General features: G+C 61.7%; 2 protein-coding genes across 3 annotated transcripts in view; both read right to left on the bottom strand.

Moving 5' to 3' along the window:
- Positions 1-1,485: 1,485 nt before the first annotated feature.
- On the bottom strand, positions 1,486-10,799 carry TRIM11 (tripartite motif containing 11). Its single transcript, XM_046668729.1, has 6 exons — positions 10,148-10,799; positions 7,089-7,184; positions 6,562-6,792; positions 3,605-3,627; positions 3,417-3,517; positions 1,486-2,949 (listed from the first exon to the last, which is right to left on the bottom strand). The coding sequence occupies exons 1-6, from the start codon at positions 10,553-10,555 to the stop codon at positions 2,402-2,404; spliced, it is 1,407 nt and encodes a 468-aa protein (XP_046524685.1). The 5' UTR covers positions 10,556-10,799; the 3' UTR covers positions 1,486-2,401.
- A 454-nt stretch (positions 10,800-11,253) lies between these two features.
- Positions 11,254-18,517, bottom strand: part of TRIM17 (tripartite motif containing 17) — a 7,968-nt gene continuing 704 nt past the window's right edge. Inside the window, exons 1-7 of one of the 2 annotated variants that reach the window (XM_046667955.1) lie at positions 18,158-18,464; positions 16,118-16,551; positions 14,780-14,875; positions 14,110-14,340; positions 12,798-12,820; positions 12,606-12,706; positions 11,254-12,341 (exon numbers count right to left, since the gene is read on the bottom strand). In XM_046667955.1, coding sequence (XP_046523911.1) covers positions 11,794-12,341; positions 12,606-12,706; positions 12,798-12,820; positions 14,110-14,340; positions 14,780-14,875; positions 16,118-16,546 — 1,428 coding nt within the window. In that variant the 5' untranslated portion in view covers positions 16,547-16,551; positions 18,158-18,464 and the 3' untranslated portion in view covers positions 11,254-11,793. Of the gene's footprint in view, positions 12,342-12,605; positions 12,707-12,797; positions 12,821-14,109; positions 14,341-14,779; positions 14,876-16,117; positions 16,552-18,157; positions 18,465-18,517 lie in introns of those variants that run through there. The other variant, XM_046667954.1, reaches the window with a different exon arrangement.

Genomic DNA, 18,517 nt, shown 5'->3' with positions numbered 1-18,517 from the left:
ATGAGGCACTCAGAGCAGTGGCTTAGACTCCTGCTTATCCAGCACCCTCCACAAGGAACGAAAGTGTGTGGATAAATGACAGGTCAAGGGAAGTGGTTGTGGACTTCGATGGCCGGCCCACCATGGCCAAGTAAAGGAGTGGCAGATAAGCTAGTTAGTAGGTTAGTTAGGTGCATTCTCAGTGCCGTCTCCAGGCTGGGAGGTCGGGAGCCGTCTCCTGTGCCGGCCTGTTCTCCCTGTGAGGAGGGGCCAGGACACCTGTCAGTGTCTGCCCTGCCCAGTGTGGCTGCTCCTGCTCGAAACATACCTTACGCCAAATGGGAGTTCAGGGGTGGCGTGTTCTGCTGCCCCCTACCGTCAGAAGGGATGAGCTCCCTGGTGCTCACAGACAAGCGTGATCACACCTGACTCACCTTGCTGGGTGTTCTCCCTGCTGAGAGCAAGGTGCAGGCGGGTGCCCCCGCTGCTCTAGGTGTGAAGCGATGACAGGAAAAGTGAAGGCCCTGCACGTGGGCAGGTAGCTCCAGGAGGGCCAGGGAACGACCTATGACGTGTCCTTCACGAGCAGTGCTGAGCTCCTGCACTAAGAGTGGGTGATCACTTACACTAGCAGTGCTGAGCTCCTGCACTAAGAGTGGGTGATCACTTAGCTGTAGTGAGTGAGCTCCTACATTAGCTGTAGGTGGGCGCTACACTAGCAGTGGGTGATCTGCACTGACGGTGGTGAGCCTCTGCACCAGCAGTGACGAGCTGGTCTCTGCCCAGAACTCAGAACGGTAGACACAAATGGTTTTCCCTCCCCCCGACTGGTGTCCAGCTCTACCCTAACGCCGTGGCTGGAGGTGTCTGTCCTGGTGCCCTGAGTGCGGCTGAGTGCTTGTCCATGCTCTCACCCATGAGGCTGTCCTCCCAGTGGCGTTTCTGGCAGCCATGGTGAAGTCCCAAACCTTGATGTCCAGATCTTGCTCCAGGCGGGAACCCATGGTACACTCAGATTGTCAACAGAAAGTGACAGTGGGCTCAGGAAAAGGAGATGGGGACACTTCTCCAGCCAGGAAAATGCCCGGACTCCTGCCTCAAAAATCCTTCCTCCGTGCACATAATTTGAAGGAACTGCTGAAGACATTCAAAGGGGAATACATCTAATAACAAAAAAGCCCAAGGATGAAAGAATTGAGTAAAGGAATGACCAACAAGTGGAAAACTACCTGGCTACTGAACACAGTGTTTATCAGGGAAAGGTTATCTGGAAAAACAAAAAATTTCTGCAGCAGGTGCATGAAATGAACACGCACGTCGAGCAAAGACCAGGGAGACCACGTCTGGGAGTCGCTGTGTTCATGGGGGCAGCAGCCGCGTCCCTGACTTTGCCTGCAAGCATTCTGCCTCAGCGCCAACCTCCCCGGGCTGACCCTCTGCCCGGCACTTTCCCGACCCCCCTCCCCGCCTCCACCCCCCCACCCCCGCCACTTAAAGACAGTGGGATTACAGACAATGCTGTTTATTTACTGTGAGAAGGGTCCTTGGAATAAATAAATCCTAGGGATGCAGATGCCACACCACACCTTCCTGAGAGGGTGAAGCAGTGCAAAAGTTAAAAGCAAAACGAATCCCGGATTCCATAAGCAGTATCGCCCCTCCCCCAGGCCAGGCAAGAGCAGTGGGGGGCCAGAGACGCCGGGATGCCCTGCAGGCTGTCTGTGAGGGCAACGCCAGCCTGCGGCTCTCAGCGCAGCTCAGATGGAAACTGGGAGCTTGCCCACCAGTGCTCACCTCCAGGCCCACAGGACCCCCACATCCCAGCCTCCGCACCAGGGGCCAGTGAAGGGGCATTTTCAGGATCCCCGAGTGGTTGGCGCTTCCATGCGTCCTGGTTACTAGGCTGCACTATCAGCGCCTTTTGCTCCCTCTCCCCTCCTCTGGCCTTTCCCAGGTCCCCCCTGCTGCACCCTGACTAACCTGAGGCAGCCACATCCAGCCCGTTTTATGGGACCAGACCCCGAGACTGCTGGCAGCTTTCTCAGGGTGCAGCCCTAGAGTCGTAGGACCCTGGTGCCTCTCCATAGAATGCAGCCAGGCTGGGTGGGCTCCTGGAACCAGAGCTGCCGGGGTCCTGGGCTCGGGGTTCTGCGAAGGGCTGTTGGTGATGCCCCAGCAGAGAGGGTCTCGGCATCCGACGATCTGGGAGGACATCCCAGGGCAGGATGCAGCCGGCTCTGCACGCCTTGCACAGCTTCCCAGGAGTGACAGCAAGTTCAGTTTTACTGTGCACATCAGAGGCCCTACGAGCTCTTTCCACAGCTCAGAGGACACGCACCTTCCTCCCAGGCTTTCCAAGTGGCTCAAAGACCCAAAGCCAGGACGAGGAGCCATGAGAGACCCACTCACCACGAGGGCCACCTCACTGGGAAGCCAGCATGTCCCCAGGCCCACCTTTCGGTCTGCAGATGGTCATCGGGGTGGGGCTGCTGGACAGAGGCGAGAAGAGGGCCCGGAGGGGCCCCGAGAAGGGCGTCTCGGGGAAGGCATACAAAAGCGAGCCGTCGGTGGCGCTGTAGAAGGATAAGTGTCCCGCCTCGTAGTCCAGAAAGATGCCCACGCGCCGGGGCGGGTCTCGGAGGGGGGTGAAGGCGCGCTCGGAGGAGTTGTAGTAGCTGCCCAGGAACACCAGGATCCAGAAGCCGTTGCCGGCGAACAGCTCGCCCTTCTCCTTGCGATTGGCGTTGTCTCTGCAGACGCCCAGGGCCCAGCTGGCCCGCTCCCCCACCTCTACCTCCCAGTAGTGGCGGCCGGAGGTCAGGGGCTCCCGGCCCAGCACGCAGGGCCCGGGGTCGAACCGCTCAGGGCTGTCAGGCAGGGCCTGCCGCAGGTCCCCGCGCCGCACGCTCCGCCTGTCCTCCGACAGGACCAGCTCAGGATTGGCGGTGTCGGGATCAAGAGTCACGTCCCCTGCAGACAAAGCAGCGGTTACCCATGGGCTGTCTGTCCCAGGCCCTGCACCCCGACGGCCGGCCAGAGAGACTGGCTGCAAACCAACCACGTCCCCACCCACTCTGAAATGACCACCCACCCACTTGTAGTCACAACTTGAAATGTTCTAGAAAGCGGCCCACACTGCCTTGAGAATCCTCCTCCTTCAGAGGACAGAGGAACCCCTGGTGCTTTCTACGTCCATTCTCTCAGTCCCTAGAGCGAAGCGTGTCCCTTCCAGCCCAGCTCGCACTCAGGGCTCCCCAGGCCTGGCCTCCCCTTGGCCGCTGCCTCCTGTCCGACGGCCCTGACACCTTCAGCCTTCCTGTCTGTGAACTGGGAGCCGTTCCCGCCAGACCCTGGGTATCAGTAGGAGCTCAGACCCTGCACTCCTGGACCAGAGCCAGCAGCAAGCCCCCTGGGCCCCACATGCCAATGGGACCCACCTCGGAACCTCCGCAGGGCCTCCACCAGCCCCGGCACCCTGCACACCGTCCTCATCTCCATGGGCACCACCTCGGGAGGCTGCAGCTTCACGTCTTGGACCCTGGGGGGGCAGCGTAGGTGTCACCCCTGTGGCCGGCCCACCCCGCCCCCCCACTCATCTTCCCGGGGGGCTGGCCAGGGCTCCTACCTGCACAGGATGTCCCTGACGTCCTGTGGGAGAAACACGCAGTGTCAGTGCCTGTACTCTGGTACTGCGCCTGCCCGCGGCCCAGCCCTGTGCACCAGCGCCCCTCAAACCTCGCTCTGCTCCCTCTCTCGGCCCCTGGAACCCCAGGCAGGAAATACATATATACCTACGTACATACGTGTACACACACACACATGCAGTCAGAAACCACCCGGGGCTGCCTGGAGTATGGCTCAGACATGGGTACGCTGGAGACACTTAGGGCGAAGCTAGCCCTGCAGACTCGGTCCCATTCCCTGCACACATTCAGAGCACACGGGATGTCAGGAGCGGGCTCCCTCATCCAGAGCTCCAAGCACCCTTGGGTGTTGGGACAGGTGGGGTGGGGTTCCAGTGGGTGAACACCTGTTTTGGTGGAACACCCCAGCTGGGACCCCACCTGTTTTGGCCCAGTGCCTCCCGCCTGCTGCGCTCCGGGCAATGGCTGTCTGGTGCCTGCAGCCTCGTCTGCTCCCATTCACCCCTCTGCCTGCCCAGCCTGTGCCCGTGGCCCTCCCTCAGGTCCCAACTCACACTCCACCTTCCCTGTGGTGATCCATGAGAGCCTTCTGCTCAGTGTGACAGGCTGAACTGAGTCCCCTGATTCCACATGCTGGAGCCGCAGCCCCCAGCACCTCAGAATGAGACTGTACGTGGAGACGGGGCCTTTCGAGAGGTGATGACAGTAAAGTGAGGTCACTGGGGTGGGCCCTGATCCCACACGACAAGGACGCAGACACTCTGAGGGACAACCACGTGAGGACACAAGGAGATGGCCGTCTACACACCAAGGAGAGGCCTCAGGAGGAAGCAGCCCTGCCCTCACCTGGGCCTCTGACTTCCAGCCTCCAGATTGGGAGACAACGAAAGCTGTGTTTGAGCCCTGGCTGTGGCATTTGTTACGCAGCCCAAGCTGCTGAGATGCTCAGCTACTTGGAGCGCTGGCTCCTGGCAGCAAACAGCTTGGTCTTTTGCCTTTTTAGAACAGCGCCCAGGCATAGCAGGGACCCAGTCCACATGGTCAATCAAACAAACCTCACGTGTGGTCATTCTGACCCCAGTGTGCACCAGCTACCGGGCTGGACCCTGGGACACAGAAGTAGGTAACACTGTGCCCGATGAGGGCTTCCCTCGAGGCGGGAGATTGTCACACACACAAGTGGCTGATTCTGTGTGGGGGGAACAAGACACACTAGGCCTCAAAGGAAAAGGAAGACTTGTGGGCTTCTGCAGCCCAAGAAGGGTGCACTGGGAGACACGGTGAAGTGCAGGCCTGGAGAGGCATGTGCAAAGGGCCCGGGGCACAAGGAACCTACCGTAGCCTGGGTGCAAAGCAGAAACAGCCTGAGTTGTTTCACCTGGGTGCTGGGAAATGGGAGGAGGAGGGGTCTTAGCTGTCACGAGGCCGGCTGCTCAGGAACAAAATGTATATGTGTGCGTGAGAGGCAGGGCTGCAGAAGAGGAAAGTACAAGGCCCTCCCTGCCCAGGGGTGGGGGCCGGGGCCTCCAGAGGAGAGGCTTGGCCTCTGCAGAGACCGCCTGGCCGCCTCGGGCAGTGGGGACTCGGACACACAGCCTTAGGCAAATGCTCTGCACCCATGGAGGACGGCGGTGGAGGAAGGCCTGAGGGGCAGCTGGGAGCCAGGCGGTGGGCCCCTGGCAGGCACCCAAACCCTCGCCTCCTCCGACCACGGGCTGTGGGCACTCCTCGTCCAGTACTGTGGCCAAGAGCACAAGCGCACCTGATCTCCCCCACCTACATCAGTAAACAGGGTGCTGCTGGGGCTGCTCCCCAACACCCCCCACACAGCATGGGCCGGGGGTGCTTGGGGCGGGGGCACCTTCCCTGAAGTTGGCTAGCAGGGCAGCAGCGGATGGCAAGGCCTTGGCTGGGAGACAGGAGCAGCAGGGGGCAGGAGGGGGCACCAGTGGGGTCACTGGTAGGAACAGGTGGGGGCACTGGTGGGGGCAGGTGGGAACAGGTGAGGGCAGGGGCAGGTGGGGGCATTGATGGGGGCAGGCAGCAACTCAGCAGTAGGAAACGCGGCCAGGCCAGCAGAGACCACCCCCACGGGGCCCCGTCAACTGAGACCCCAATCGCATTTCCGTGGGTCCCACCTCACTTGCTGGGCCGACTGCTCCTCCTTCAAGAACCTCCACTCCCTGGGCCCCATCCAGCACCATTCGTCATCCGAGGGTGCTCGCGCTCGCTTCCTGGCTGGCCACCCAGCCCCTCACGTCATGACCCAGCCACTTCGGCTGCCGTCCCTCACGTCCCCCAGACACTTGCCAGGTTCTTCCTGTTCCCTAGGCTTCTAATCGCTCGACGGCTCAGCAGAAGCCACAGGCCAAGTTCAAACCCCAGGACAGGATTCAAGTTCAAACCTCAGAAGCCTCTTTCTGACCCCTGCAGGTCCACTCAGCCCTGAGGCTCCACAGGGTCGCCTCCCACAGGAAGTCCCCTGGGCCACGCACAAAGAGCTGGGCCAGGAGCCAGGTAGGTCCTCAGGGTGACACAGCCAAGAGGAAGCCTACAGGAGACCTGCTGGCCTTTCCTATCAGCCCAGTGGGCCCGACCCTGCAGAGGGCTGGGCCACGACCCACAGGCCCCGGGCCCTGCAACACCACTCACGAGGCCCGGCCCGTCCCCAGTGGGGCTCCAGGACCAGCGCCAATAGCCGTTCTCAACATGGCTGGGGACTGGTGTCCACCCCGAGCTGCGTGGCGTCCATGGGACCCACACTTACACCTGGACGCCTGTGCCAGCCTGCCTGACCCCCGACGTTGCAGGCAGGACCTGGAGGTCAGGAGAGCATGGCGGGTGGGCGGCCGGCTCTACCCCTGCCTTCCTGGGGCTTCCTCCACGACCCCGCCTGTCGACAGCCCCCTGCGTACCACCAAGGGCTGGGCCGGCTCACCTGCAGCAGCCCCAACGCAGGCAGCTGGCAGCGCCCCTCCAGCTCCTCGATGAGCTGGGCCAGCTGGGTGCTCTGCTGCTCTAGCCGGGCGGCGCTCTCTCGCAGTGGGGGCAGCACCTCCAGCTCCTCCTCCTCTAGCCTCTGTAGCAGCCGCTGCTCCTCCTCCACGAGCAGGCGGCGCAGCCGCTCAAACTCCACCAGCACGTTCTGCCGCTGGCTCTCCACCATCTTCTGCGGGTGCCGAAGCGGACAGCTGAGGGCTGGGGCCCCGTGGCCACCCTGACCCCAACCCCACTCCCCTCCACCCTTAAATCTACACTTGAGATCCCTCCACACCCCTTCCTCCCACCACCTGAGCCCCCAGCCCATCCATCCCTCCCCCCAGCCCCAGCGGGTTATGAATGGAGTCTAGAACTGGGTGCCGCCTGATGCAGAAGCACGAGGCCGAGTGGACGGTGGCCTCCAGCAGTGCGGGCCCAGTGCCCCCGTCCCCCACCCACCAGGACCCTGGGCACCCAGCCACCTGCCTGCCACAGGGTGCAGGTCTCCTCGGCCTGGGCCTGGAACAGCAGCGCGTCCTCCATCTGCTTCCGCAGATGCTCCAGGGACTTCTCCAGCTTGCCCTGCAGGGAGGAAAGGCCAGCCAGAGTGACCCCGCCCGCCCACCCCCAGCTGAGCCTAAACTCGGCAGGGACACAGTCACAGGAAACAGCGTCTGGGATGTGACAGGTAGAACACACTCCAATTTGCCAGGAGACGCCCTCCCACCTACCACTAAGGCCGACATCCCCCCTCACCCAAATTTCTTTTCCCTGACCCCCTCCTCATCTCTGGCCAAGCTTCCCACACCCCACGGCCGAGGTTCTGCCGCATTGCAGCCTTCCTTCCTCCAAACCCCCTTGCTTCTCTGTGCCTGTGCCAGGCAGGCCGTGGCTCAGCTTCAGAGGAACGAGTGGTGGGATGGGCACATCTATACCGGCTCCTCGGGCCAGACCCCAGGCCCACGCCCGTCTACTTCACCCAGTGCAATGCGGGTGGCCCTGGGAGAGCCACGAGGCCTGGGCCACGAGGGCCTGACGGCTGTCACAAGAGGGGTAGTGGCGGTGCTCAGGGGCATGCCGGCGGCCTTGTGCTCGCGGCACCCTCGGCTCTCCATCAGTGCTCTGGATGGACTGAGGTCCTGAGAGGTTGCGCTTTCTGGAGTGAGCACCCCCAGGCTGTGTGAATGTCAGCCATGGCCCACTGGGGTCAGCGCAGTTTGCTGGGCACTAAGGCAACCCAGGCACCAGCACAGGGAGGGATCGGGACTCGTCGCCCCAAATGCGCCCTTGGGCATAAGGATGATTTTGAGCTGAAGGTGAGTGAGAAACAACAGATGCAGAAGAGCTCTCTGTCCTCCTCTTGGCCTAAAGGCAGAGCGCAAGCTTCCTGTGAGACAGAGGCCCACCCTGTACCAGGCAAGAGAGAGCACTCGTCCCCAGAGTCATGGACACGGAGATGAGCCCGCCTGAGCACACCTCGCTAAACAGCCCTGACCTTCCATTAGTTCCCCCGTACAGCTCCCAGCTCCTATCCCACGATTCATCAGCCCGAAAAGCCCAAATCCCCATCCCTTTGTCTAGTGACTTCTCCACAACTTATCACCCTGTTAAAATGGAACATCAACCCTCGACTCTAACCACTTCTTTGGGTTTTTCGCTTCTTTTCTGTGAAGCTCTCGTGCCATGTAAAACTTAATAGACTAACAAGATTTTACCCATTTCATCTGTCCCTTGGTGTTTTGTCAGTTTAATTCACATACCTCAATCACTGGTGCTAATAGGGTAGACGTATTCCACCCCCCCAAAATAGAAGCGTTAAGTGCTGCCCCCTGGGACTTTATCAGGTCAGCTGGGAGTGGCTCTGGAGAGCTGCTGGTCACCCTCTGCTCCCTGGTCACTTTCTGCACCCTGATCGGGGTGCTTGGTGACGGGAGTGCAAACCTGTGGCAGGACAAGAGAAGTGGACATTCCTATGTGTGTTGTACCTCAAAATAAGAAGAAAAACCACAGGAATCTGTATCAGGACAAGCCCACTGACGTGGATCGGGGCACAGGTTTCTTCTGCTGTCCCAGAAGCTTGTTCTACGGCAGTGACAGACTGGCTAAGCTGTGTACCTGGTGCATCTCAGCAGACACACGCTACTGATGCGGGGTTGGTGAGCCGAGGAGTCGAAAGAAAGATTTCTTGGACTCTCAAGATCTGGCAGTAGTGCTCTTTTATTTAGAGAATAGTGTGGAATAGCATGGGGACAGGACCCATGGGAAGTCAGGCTGCTGCGTGGGGACAGGGCCCACGGGCAGGAGGAGCCGCTGCTGCTGCCCCCACTACTGCTGCCATGGGGACAGGACCATGGGCAGGCAGAGCTGCTGCGTGGGGACAGAACCCATGGGCAGGAGGAGCCGCTGCTGCTGCCGCTTCTGCTGCAAACATGGGTGCAGAGTAAGGCTAAATTTAAGGCTTAGGTATGTGAGCCATCTCTTTACAAGACAAAAAAAGTTAAAACGGTACCAGTGCCGGTAGGGTCCGGCCATTGGGCGGTCCCACAACTTTTAGATAAGAATCAAACTGGATTGAGTAAATGGCAGAAGCCACCGCTTAAATATTATCCTCAGCCAAAGACAAAGGAAGATGGGGGGGGAGGGGGTCAGTTACATGAGGTTGCCAGACAGTAACCAACTGAAGTTCTTGCCTTCCCCATTAAGTTTCCAGAGATAAGGCCATGCCCCCTTCCTTCACAAATGCAAATGTCTCTCATCAAAGAGCAAGCAAATTCCAGTCCCCGGAGCCTGCTTCTCCTCTGCAGTTTTAAAATTAACCAGCCTAAAATCCTCATCAGCTACCACCCGTGAAGCGAAACGCAAACCGCAGTCAAGAAGCTTGAAAGGTGCCGCCCAGGCATGCAGTCCCTGGGTCCCAGAAGCAAACCCAGGGCAGCCGTGCGGAGCGTCCGCCCTGAGGCTCCGGCAGAGGGAGGACAGCCGGCATCGGCTGGAGTTTTAAAGACATGCACTTCCGGTCCGGGAAAACTAGGCATGGCAGCCTGGGGTCGGCTCGGGACTCAGCCCTGGCATGTCCGCGGCAGAGGCGGCCCTAGGGCCCCGCGCCTGCCTCCGAGGGCAACGGCTGTGTCCCCCTCGGACGCCAGCCTGGGGCTGTGCGGGGGCTTCCTCCTGCCTCCCCAGTCTCTGCTCTCCAGGGCTTCAGCCCGGCCTCCGCCCCACGGCCGGGCCTGCCCACCACCCTCCGAGGGCTCAGAATCCTCGTTCGTGGCCGTCCGTCTGGGACCGGCCATCTCTGAGGTTCTCTTCCGGCTTTCTCCTCTTCCGGGCTCCGTCTCCACCCGGGGTCAGGCACAGCTGCCCAGTCCCCGGACATCCCCCGAGAGCACGCCCCCCCACCCCAGGACCCCAGGAGGCGCCCCACTGGTGAGCGGTGCTCCAGCCCCACGAGGCAGCCGGTCAGGACGCGCTGCATCCCCCGGATCCCCCAACGCCCAGACTCGCACCGGGCCCGCCTCCGCCCCAGCCCGGGAGCCGCGGCGCACCTTGAGGTCGTCGGCCGCCTCCTGCAGCGGGCGCACGCGGTGCGCCCAGTGCTCCCCGGAGCGCTCGCAGGCGGCGCACAGCAGGCGCAGCTCGTCGGCGCAGAAGGCGGCCAGCGGCTCGCGGTGCGCGGCGCACACGCCCTGCGGGACGGGCGACGGCGGGTGCAGGCGCCGCGCCATCTCGGCCATCTTGGCGAGCGGGCGGTTGGGCCGCAGGTTCCTCTGCGGGGACAGCTCGCGGCACTCGGGGCAGGCGTACGGGCCCTCGGGCTGGCCCCAGCAGCGCCGGATGCACTCGCGGCAGAAGTTGTGGCCGCAGTCGGTCATCACCGGGTCCGTGAAGTAGTCGAGGCAGATGGCGCAGGTGGCCTCCTCCTGGAGGTTGGTGGACAGGTCGGGGGCGGCCATGGTGCGGGCGGAGCGGAGGAAGGCGGCGCTCTCCGCCGGGTTAGGCGTGACCTGCCGCCGCCGGGACTTTGGGGAGCGCGCGGGGACGCGAGACGCAGGGCACCGGGAGTCGCGGGGCTCAAGGCTCCACGGATGCGAGGCCCGGGCTCCAGGGACGCGGGGGCCTCCGAGGCGCGGGGACCCCGGGGCAGCAGTGGCTCTGAGGACAGGGCGCAGGGCTCCGGGACGCCGGCAGGAAGAGGAGGCTCGGCGGAAGCAGGAAGCCGCTGGGTGGGTTTTTTTTTTTTTTTTTTTGGAACAACCCGCTTTACCCCGGGATTGGCTACGGCCTATCACGCGGCCCGCGGGCCGGACAGAATTGGAGGCTGTTCCCCCGATGACCTCGCGTCGCCGCCGCCGGCTCCGGGTCGCTCTGGGGTCGCGCGGCCCGGCGTCTCCCTCGGGGCTGGGCAGGATGGGGTGCAGGCTGCGCGCGCAGCGACCGCGAGGACAAGGGGAGCCCCTAGCCGTCCCACGCGCGCCCCTGGGCTGGGCACGATCGAGATGAACGGGGTGAGGGGCTCAGCTCGCAGGGACTCCGACCTTGTTGGCACAGGAGTACTGAGGCATTCTGGGGTGCTAGAGACCGTTTCAGGGCTACTAATGCGCCTGAAACTGCGGGGGGTGGGGCGCGTGGAGAGGGAGTGAAAGGCAGGAACGCGACCCCTCCAGGATCCTTACCTCCTTTGAATTTCGCCCCGTAGGGGCAACTTCAGGGGGGTGGAAAGGGATGGAGTGGGCGCCCTGAGGCTTTTAGGGGTGCAGTTTGAAGTCTCACTCTCCCGCTTCCCCCTGGGAAGGACCCAACCATGGAATTTCTGGATGACAAAGAAAGTGGACGCAGGAGCCCTTGGCTCTATGCACAATAACTGGACCCCAGAGGAGCCAACGGGCAGGGGTGGGGGGTAGAAATGGCTAAAGAAAACTGCACACACTAGCCTGGTTTTCTGTATGTATTTAGAAGTCAGTCAACTATCAAACTTGGGGGCTTCTGGAATTTTCCTTTACGAAGTGCCTATGAACACAGTCTCTGTTTAACTGCTTGAATCACAATTATATTTGGGCCTTATGAAACCACCCTGTCCAGCGATGGCTCTCACAGCTCCACCTCAGAGAGGCCAGGCAGGCGGCCCCTGCCAAGCTGGACCACCTCACCTTCCGGAGAAACCAGGGCCGCCTGTGCTCCCTGGCCAGCACCCCTATCCCTTCACCCACAGGGTCACTGTTGAGATGACCATCTGGCCCGACTTGGGGGCCCCGAGGCAGAAGAAGGGCTGTAGGGGGCCAGGGAAGGTGGGCTGGGAGTAGGTGTGTAGATGGGAGCCATCCTTTGCGTTGTAGAAGGACACCTCCCCGGCCTCGAAGTCCAGGAAGATGCCCACGTGGCTGGGGGGCTCGGCCAGCATGATGGGCGTCGAGGGGGGCAGTGCAGGCAAGCACTTCTTCCCTCTGCACAGCTGCACCACCCAGAACCCATTTTCAGGGCACTTGGGGACCCTGTCCTTCCGGCTCACGTTGTCCCTGCACACGCCCAGGGACCAGAGTGCGTCTCCGGTGAGGTTCATGCCCACCTCCCAGTAGTGCCTGCCTGAGGAGAAGGCCTGCTGGCCCACGGCGCAGGGGTAGGCCAGGAACCTGTCCGTGCCGCGGGGCGTGCCATCCGGCGGGGCGCTCAGGTAGCGCCTCTGACGGCTCTCGTACAGGAGGAGGTAGGGGTACGCTGTAGCAGGGTCGGGCACCACGTCCTCTGCAGACAGGCCCAGGGCCATGGGGAGAAGGGGCCTGAATCACCCCGATTCTCCCCATCCCCCCAGGCCTCCCCTCTGCTGGGTCCAGCTGTGACACGGGGTCACTGCGCCATCCCACCCCCAGCTGCGGTCCACACTGCGGGTGCCGGGGAGAGGGGCTGGGCGACTGGGCACTGGGTGGTGTGGTCACAACCCCCTTGGTGGCTCCTCCTGAGTGGCTGGGAGCTGGGCCAGATGTTGCTAGAGAGCTGGGCCCTGGTTACCTTGGAAGCTCTTGAGCACTTCTATCTCCCCAGGGACCCTGCAGACCGTCCTCAGCACGGTGGGGGTGGCCTCCAGGTACTGCACACTCAGGCTGTTCTTCCTCCAGTGGACACAGGGCTCACTGTCCCCTCTGGCCCCACGTGGAGCCCTCCCTGTGCCCATAACTGCCTCCACCAGGGGTGGCCACGTACCTGCCCAGGGGGTCCTTCATGTCCTGCGAAGGACAGAAGGGAGGGAGAGAGATGGGTGAGGCCTCGTTAGGAAGCCAGGGCATTCCCGAGCACCGTGTCCACACTTCTGGCCTGCAGAGCTGGAAGGGCCTCATGATGCCATGCTGTGGTCTTGTCTGCAGTTTCCAGAGCATGACCCTGCTTCCAGGCCACACTCAGGAATCATGCATCCAAGCCACCCAGGCCTCCTGCTCTCCCTGCATGATGAGCGAGGACACAGGGCGGCTGTCCTGCTCCCGACAGGACAGGTGGGGACACCAAGCGGGCCTGGTCACTGCAGGCCACAGGCCTTAAGAGGGTCAGAAGTCAGTGGGTTGCAAACAGGTTGCATTTTACTAGAAGACAAAATATTCCCCAAAGTGAGGACGAGTTTGTGATCTGTAATCTAGGACACTTCTCGGGGATGTCCCAGGGTGTCAGGACAATGGGGGCCATCAAGGCAGACCAGGATGCATAGGTACCCTGCTTGTGGCATTCGCTTCCGCTGTATAAATGCATGTGCGTGCGTGTGTGTGTGTGTGTGTGTATGAAGACGTGTTCTCTGCTGTGGATTCCATCACTCCATACACTCGAAGGGCCAGTTACCCACTGTCGGCACCAGAACCCCGTCCAGGGCTGCGGCGTGCAGCCCATCCCTGGCTGACCAGCTGCTCCTCCCCACTTCTATCACCTTCAGGTGGGGATGCCTGACTCGCTCCTGCCCGTGAAGTCGCAGGTGTCTGTCTGGGCCAGTGTGTCCCTGCCCCAAATCACCACATGGATGACAGCTGCCCACAGGCCACCTTGCTGGGCGAGGAAGGGAATGCAGGACACAGGGCTGTAGGACTGGAGCTTATCATGGGCTGCATCATGTCCCCTAAATGCCTAGTTGGAGCCCCCAGGACCTCAGAATGAGACTGTATCTGGAGACAGGGCCTTTCAAGGGGTGATGAAGGTAAAGTGAGGTCACGGTGGGTCCTGATCCCACATGACTAGTGTCCTTATAAGAAGAGGAGATGAGGACACACACACGGAAGGATGACCATGTGAGGACAAGGAGAGGCCTCAGGAAGAACCAGCCCTGCCCTCACCCGGGCCTCTGACCTCCAGCCTCCAAACTGGGAGACAATGAATATCATCGTGGTTCAAGCCCCAGGGTGTGGGGTTTGTTTACACAGCCCAAGCTGGCTGAGACGCAGCCTTCCCTGCTTGTCTCGTTCCTGCAGGTGGACCACACCTGGGCTGGGACGCAGGCCCCACACCCACCCCGCCAGCAGGCAGGTGCGCCCCTCACCTGCAGCATCTGCAGTGGCTCGCGCTCCCTCCTGTCCTCCAGCTGCAGCAGCAGCATCTCCAGGGAGTGGCTCTGTTGCTGCAGCGCAGCCGTGCGCTCCCGCAGCCTGGCTGCCGTCTCCTCCTCCTCGTCCTTCAGGGTCTGGAGGAGCCGCTGCTTCTCCTCCACCAGGAAGAGGCCCATCTTCTCAAACTCTGCCACGATGCGCTCCCTCTGCTCCTTCACCTTCTCCTGGGGGGAAGGGGTCCCCAGATAAGGTGCCGCCCAGACACGCTGCCCATGTCCATGTCCGCTTCCCTATTGCCCTACTGCACCCGCCAGCCTAGAGGGATGCTCCGGGGACACTGGGACATCTCCCCAGGGCCCCGGTATCCACAGAAAACCAGCAAACCCAGCAGGGTGGGAGCCTGGGGCTGTGCAGAGGTCTCCTCCCCATGACACGCCTGTGGAGCATCACGTGCCAGCCTCCCTGCATCTCCAAAACGGCCAGTCGGCCCAGCCCATGTGCCCAGTCCTGATTCTGGCAGGAACTCCACCACGTGGGCATGCGTCCCCTGTCCGGGTCCCGTGCTCTTATCCACACACGGCAGTGACTCCCACCTCAACAGTCCCGCAGGAGGCCCTGAGGGTGCCCTGGGGCCTGGCCCAGCCTCCCGCCCCCAGCACCTGCCTGCCACTCTGCCAAGGTCTGCTCCTCCCTGGCCTGCAGCTTCCCCGTCGCCATCATCTCCTGCCGCAGGTGCTCCATGTCCTCCTCCAGCCTCGACTGTGGGACACAGCCCGCGGGAGAGGGGTCAGGCCCCTCCACACCTGGCGGCTGCACGGTGCCCTCTGAGGCTCCATCCAACCAGAGATCAGCCTAAGGGGGCTGTATGGGATGGAAGTACCTCACCCCAAAATGTGCCCCGTGGGCAAGAGGATTATTTGGAACTGGAGTCCCGTGAGAGCCAGCAAACACCCAGATGCCTTCCCGGGGCTCCCCTTATCCGACCAGAAGCAGAAACTTCTGAGAAATGAGGGGTGGGGAAGTTCTGGGGCCGTGAAGGAGAGGGAGAGTCAGCAGGGAAATGGACCTGCACTGGGAACCTCTCACTTCTGTCAGTTTCCCTGAAATGTCTACCTTCTGCTGAGGTCTGCAGGTTTGTGCCCCCAAACTCATGCTTAAAGGCCAACCCCAGGGCGACGGTGTTAGGAGTTGGGGCCTTCAGGAGGTGACCAGGTTGTGAGGGTGGGGCCTTCAGGAATGGGATCAGTGCCCTCACAGCAGAGACCCCTTGAGCCCACTCGTCCCTCCACCGCGTGAGGACATGGCGGGAAGGCGGCCGTGTAGGAACGGATGCGGCTGTCTCTCGGCCACGTGGCGCCCTATCTCGGACCTCCAGCTTCCGGGACCGTGGGCAGTAAGTTCCTGCTGTTCATCGGCCGCCCCGTCTCTGGTATTCTGTCACGGCAGCGGGAATGGATGGAGACACTCTCCCTGTCTGTGGCCGTGGGGCCCACAACTGTGTGGTCTTGTCACTTCTCTCGAGGCACCGTCCCCCTTGAGATGCTAGGTCAGCCCCAGTCCTGAGTCCCTGTTCTGTCACTGCGTTTCCCCACGTGACGTGCCGCCCGTACATGTTAAGTGGTTTGCCTTTCCTGTTGGTCTGTCTCTGCTCCATCTGATTTCTGGGCCCCCAGCGGGAGAGCCTCAATGGGTGGAGGAGAAAGGCTGGACCCCCGTCAGGTTGTTGCCCGGCTGGCCCACACAGAGGGCCACAGGTGGCCACCAGGGAATGCGGACGGGCCTGGGGCAGGGCCTTCCTCAGCCTGGACTCGCGAATCCCTGTGGAGGCGATGCCCGGCTGGCCAGCCAGCTGTCTGCTTTCTCGTGGGAGCGTGCAGACACTTCCACCGTGCGGTGCTCCCCACGGGGCCATTTGTCACCACAGCTGCCCCCGGCCCGACTGACACACTCCTTGACACACCCACCCGGGCTTCCTCGGCCGTCCCGGCCTCCCAGGCCCACCTTGTACACCTGCACGGCCTCCTCGACGGGGACCACCCTGTGGGGCCGGTGTTCCCGGGACTCCCTGCAGACCACGCAGATGGGGCTCTGGTCGTCCTCGCAGAAGAGCTTGAGCAGCTCCTGGTGCAGGGTGCACAGGTCCCTGCTCTGGAGGCTGGGGTGCTGCCGCGCCATCTCTGCCACCTTGGTCAGCAGGCGGTTGGGCCGCAGGTTCCTCTGGGGGGACAGCTCGCGGCACTCGGGGCAGGGGAAGGCGCCCCTGCGCTTCCTCCGGCCTTTCTTGCCTCTGGCCTTCTCCCAGCTCAGCCGGAGGCACTCGCGGCAGAAGTTGTGGCCGCAGGCGGTCATCACGGGGTCCGTGAAGTAGTCCAGGCAGATGGAGCACGTGGCCTCCTCCTGCAGCTTTCTGGCCAGTTCCACGGCATCCATGGCTCCTGAGGAAGGAACAGAGCATCCCGCACACCCGCTGCCTGGAGCAGGGCCTCCTGGGCACTCTCACAGAGCCCTCTGCAGACGGGGCTGAGGACGGGGTCCTGTCAGGGCTTCCCGAATTGCCGTGTTGACCCTCTTCAGTAAGAGGCACGAAGGCCTCCCTGGAAGCCTGCAAAGGCCCCCTCCAGGGTGGAACCTGCAGGCTTTCTGAGCAGCCTGCCTCCTTTGGGGAGAATCCTGCTGGTTGGTTTAGAGTCCCCAACACCGTGATGTCTGCTCTGGTTACTCTTCCCCCACCTTTGATGAACGTGTCCTTGGCTCTCCCGACAGGAATCCCGCTGGGCCAGTTCAGCAAGAAGCCCCCTCCCCAGGTGGCCTCAGTGACCGTCCATCCCTGACCCCCACCCTGCTCCTTGGCTGTAGACCCCCGTCTCAGCTGCACTGGGAGAGGAGCCCCATCTCCCTCCACTGTTGCGAGGGTCTGGAAAAAACTCTTCTTTACCAGTTTAACAAGTGTCAGAATCAGTTTCTCTAACAAAATGCCCGTGCAACAAAGGAAAGGGGATTTGAAGGGGAAAAATCTCTCTCCCAACGGGAGCAGGGCTGGCAAAGGTCCTCTGCTTGACCAAACTGCTCAGTCTCCGCGAACTTTCCGACTGGACCTTGGCCTTCGAGTCAGTCTCTGCATCGTCCAAGTTTAGCAAGAATCCTGCCAAGGGCATTTCGCCAGAACTGCCCCCCACCGATGTTTCCTCATGGTAATTTCCCATCACTGACCCCCACCCTGCTCCTTGGTCTAGATCCCCACTGGCAGGTCTGCATTCAGAGTTGAGCTGTATACGGGGTTCAAGGCAGAACCCCAGGTCTATGCTGGGCTGTCTTTTCCCCTGTTGCAACAGTCCTGAATAAATCTATTACTGTTCTAACTACTGTCCAGCTCTGGTTTTCCTTGATGAGCTGCAGTGCAGAAAAGACAAGAATGTGCATGCCTGCACACGTGCAAACACACACACCACACAAACGCATGCACATGTGTAAACACCATATGAACATAGGTGAACACAAGCATGCACACACCACATGAGCACACGTGAACACATGCATACACACACCACATGCATATACATGCAGCCCACATACAAACATCTACCACACAAAACATGCATGCACACAAACACACACCACATGAAACATGTGAACACATACACACAGCTTGCACATGTATGTGCACACACGCATACACATGACACCACACACATAAACGCACATGTACATGCTTGCATGCACATACACAGAGACACATGCACCCAGGCACACACGTGCACCTGTGTATGCACACACATGGGCATGCAAATACCCATGACCTCATCCCGTGGAGATCCCAAGCATCCCCTACGCATGGCTCGTGTGGCGATTAGGGCGAGTGGGAGGTTGGATTTGGACATATTTCTGAACTAAAGCACTGCTCAGGTCCCCTTCTCTGCGGTCACCCCAGGCGATGGCGTCTGGATTCCCCACACGCCTGAGCCCTCGACATCCGTTCCCCTTGACCGGGGCTGACTGCGCAGACCCTCTGGGGCATCTCTCCCTCCGAGCACCGCCGCCCACCCAACAGAGGCCGCAGGAGAGCAGGGCGGTCCGGTGGGTCCGGGGCCTGGCTCAGGCCGGCGAGCAGCCGTCCGGGGGCTCCGGGTCAGTGACGGTGCCGCGCCGCCGTGGGCCCTGGAATGTTCTCCGTAAACGTGGGCTAAACCAGTCGCCCCGACCGATTCCAATTTATAACCATCTTCAAAGCGGGGCCGCCAGGTCTACACGGGCGGGGGTGCGCGGCCCGACCTGAGCCCCGCGCGCGCCGCCCAGGCCTGTACTCACCGGAGAGGGGCGGTACCCACCGGAGAGGGGCGGTACTCACCGGAGAGGGGCGGTACCCACCGGAGAGGGGCGGTACTCACCGGAGAGGGGCGGTAC

This window comes from Equus quagga, chromosome 7 (assembly GCF_021613505.1).
Source record: "Equus quagga isolate Etosha38 chromosome 7, UCLA_HA_Equagga_1.0, whole genome shotgun sequence".
Lineage (NCBI taxonomy): Eukaryota > Metazoa > Chordata > Mammalia > Perissodactyla > Equidae > Equus > Equus quagga.
Note: the sequence above shows the minus strand (reverse complement) of the source record. Positions and strands in the feature narration are given on the sequence as shown.

Coding starts and splice junctions, on each gene's coding strand:
- TRIM11 (XM_046668729.1), bottom strand. CDS start 10,555: ATGGCCGCCCCCGACCTGTCCACCAACCTCCAGGAGGAGGCCACCTGC. Junction 3,518..3,604: donor GTCAGGGACATCCTGTGCAG/GTAGGAGCCCTG, acceptor CTGCCCCCCCAG/GGTCCAAGACGTGAAGCTGC. Junction 2,950..3,416: donor GGCCCTGCGGAGGTTCCGAG/GTGGGTCCCATT, acceptor CTTTGTCTGCAG/GGGACGTGACTCTTGATCCC.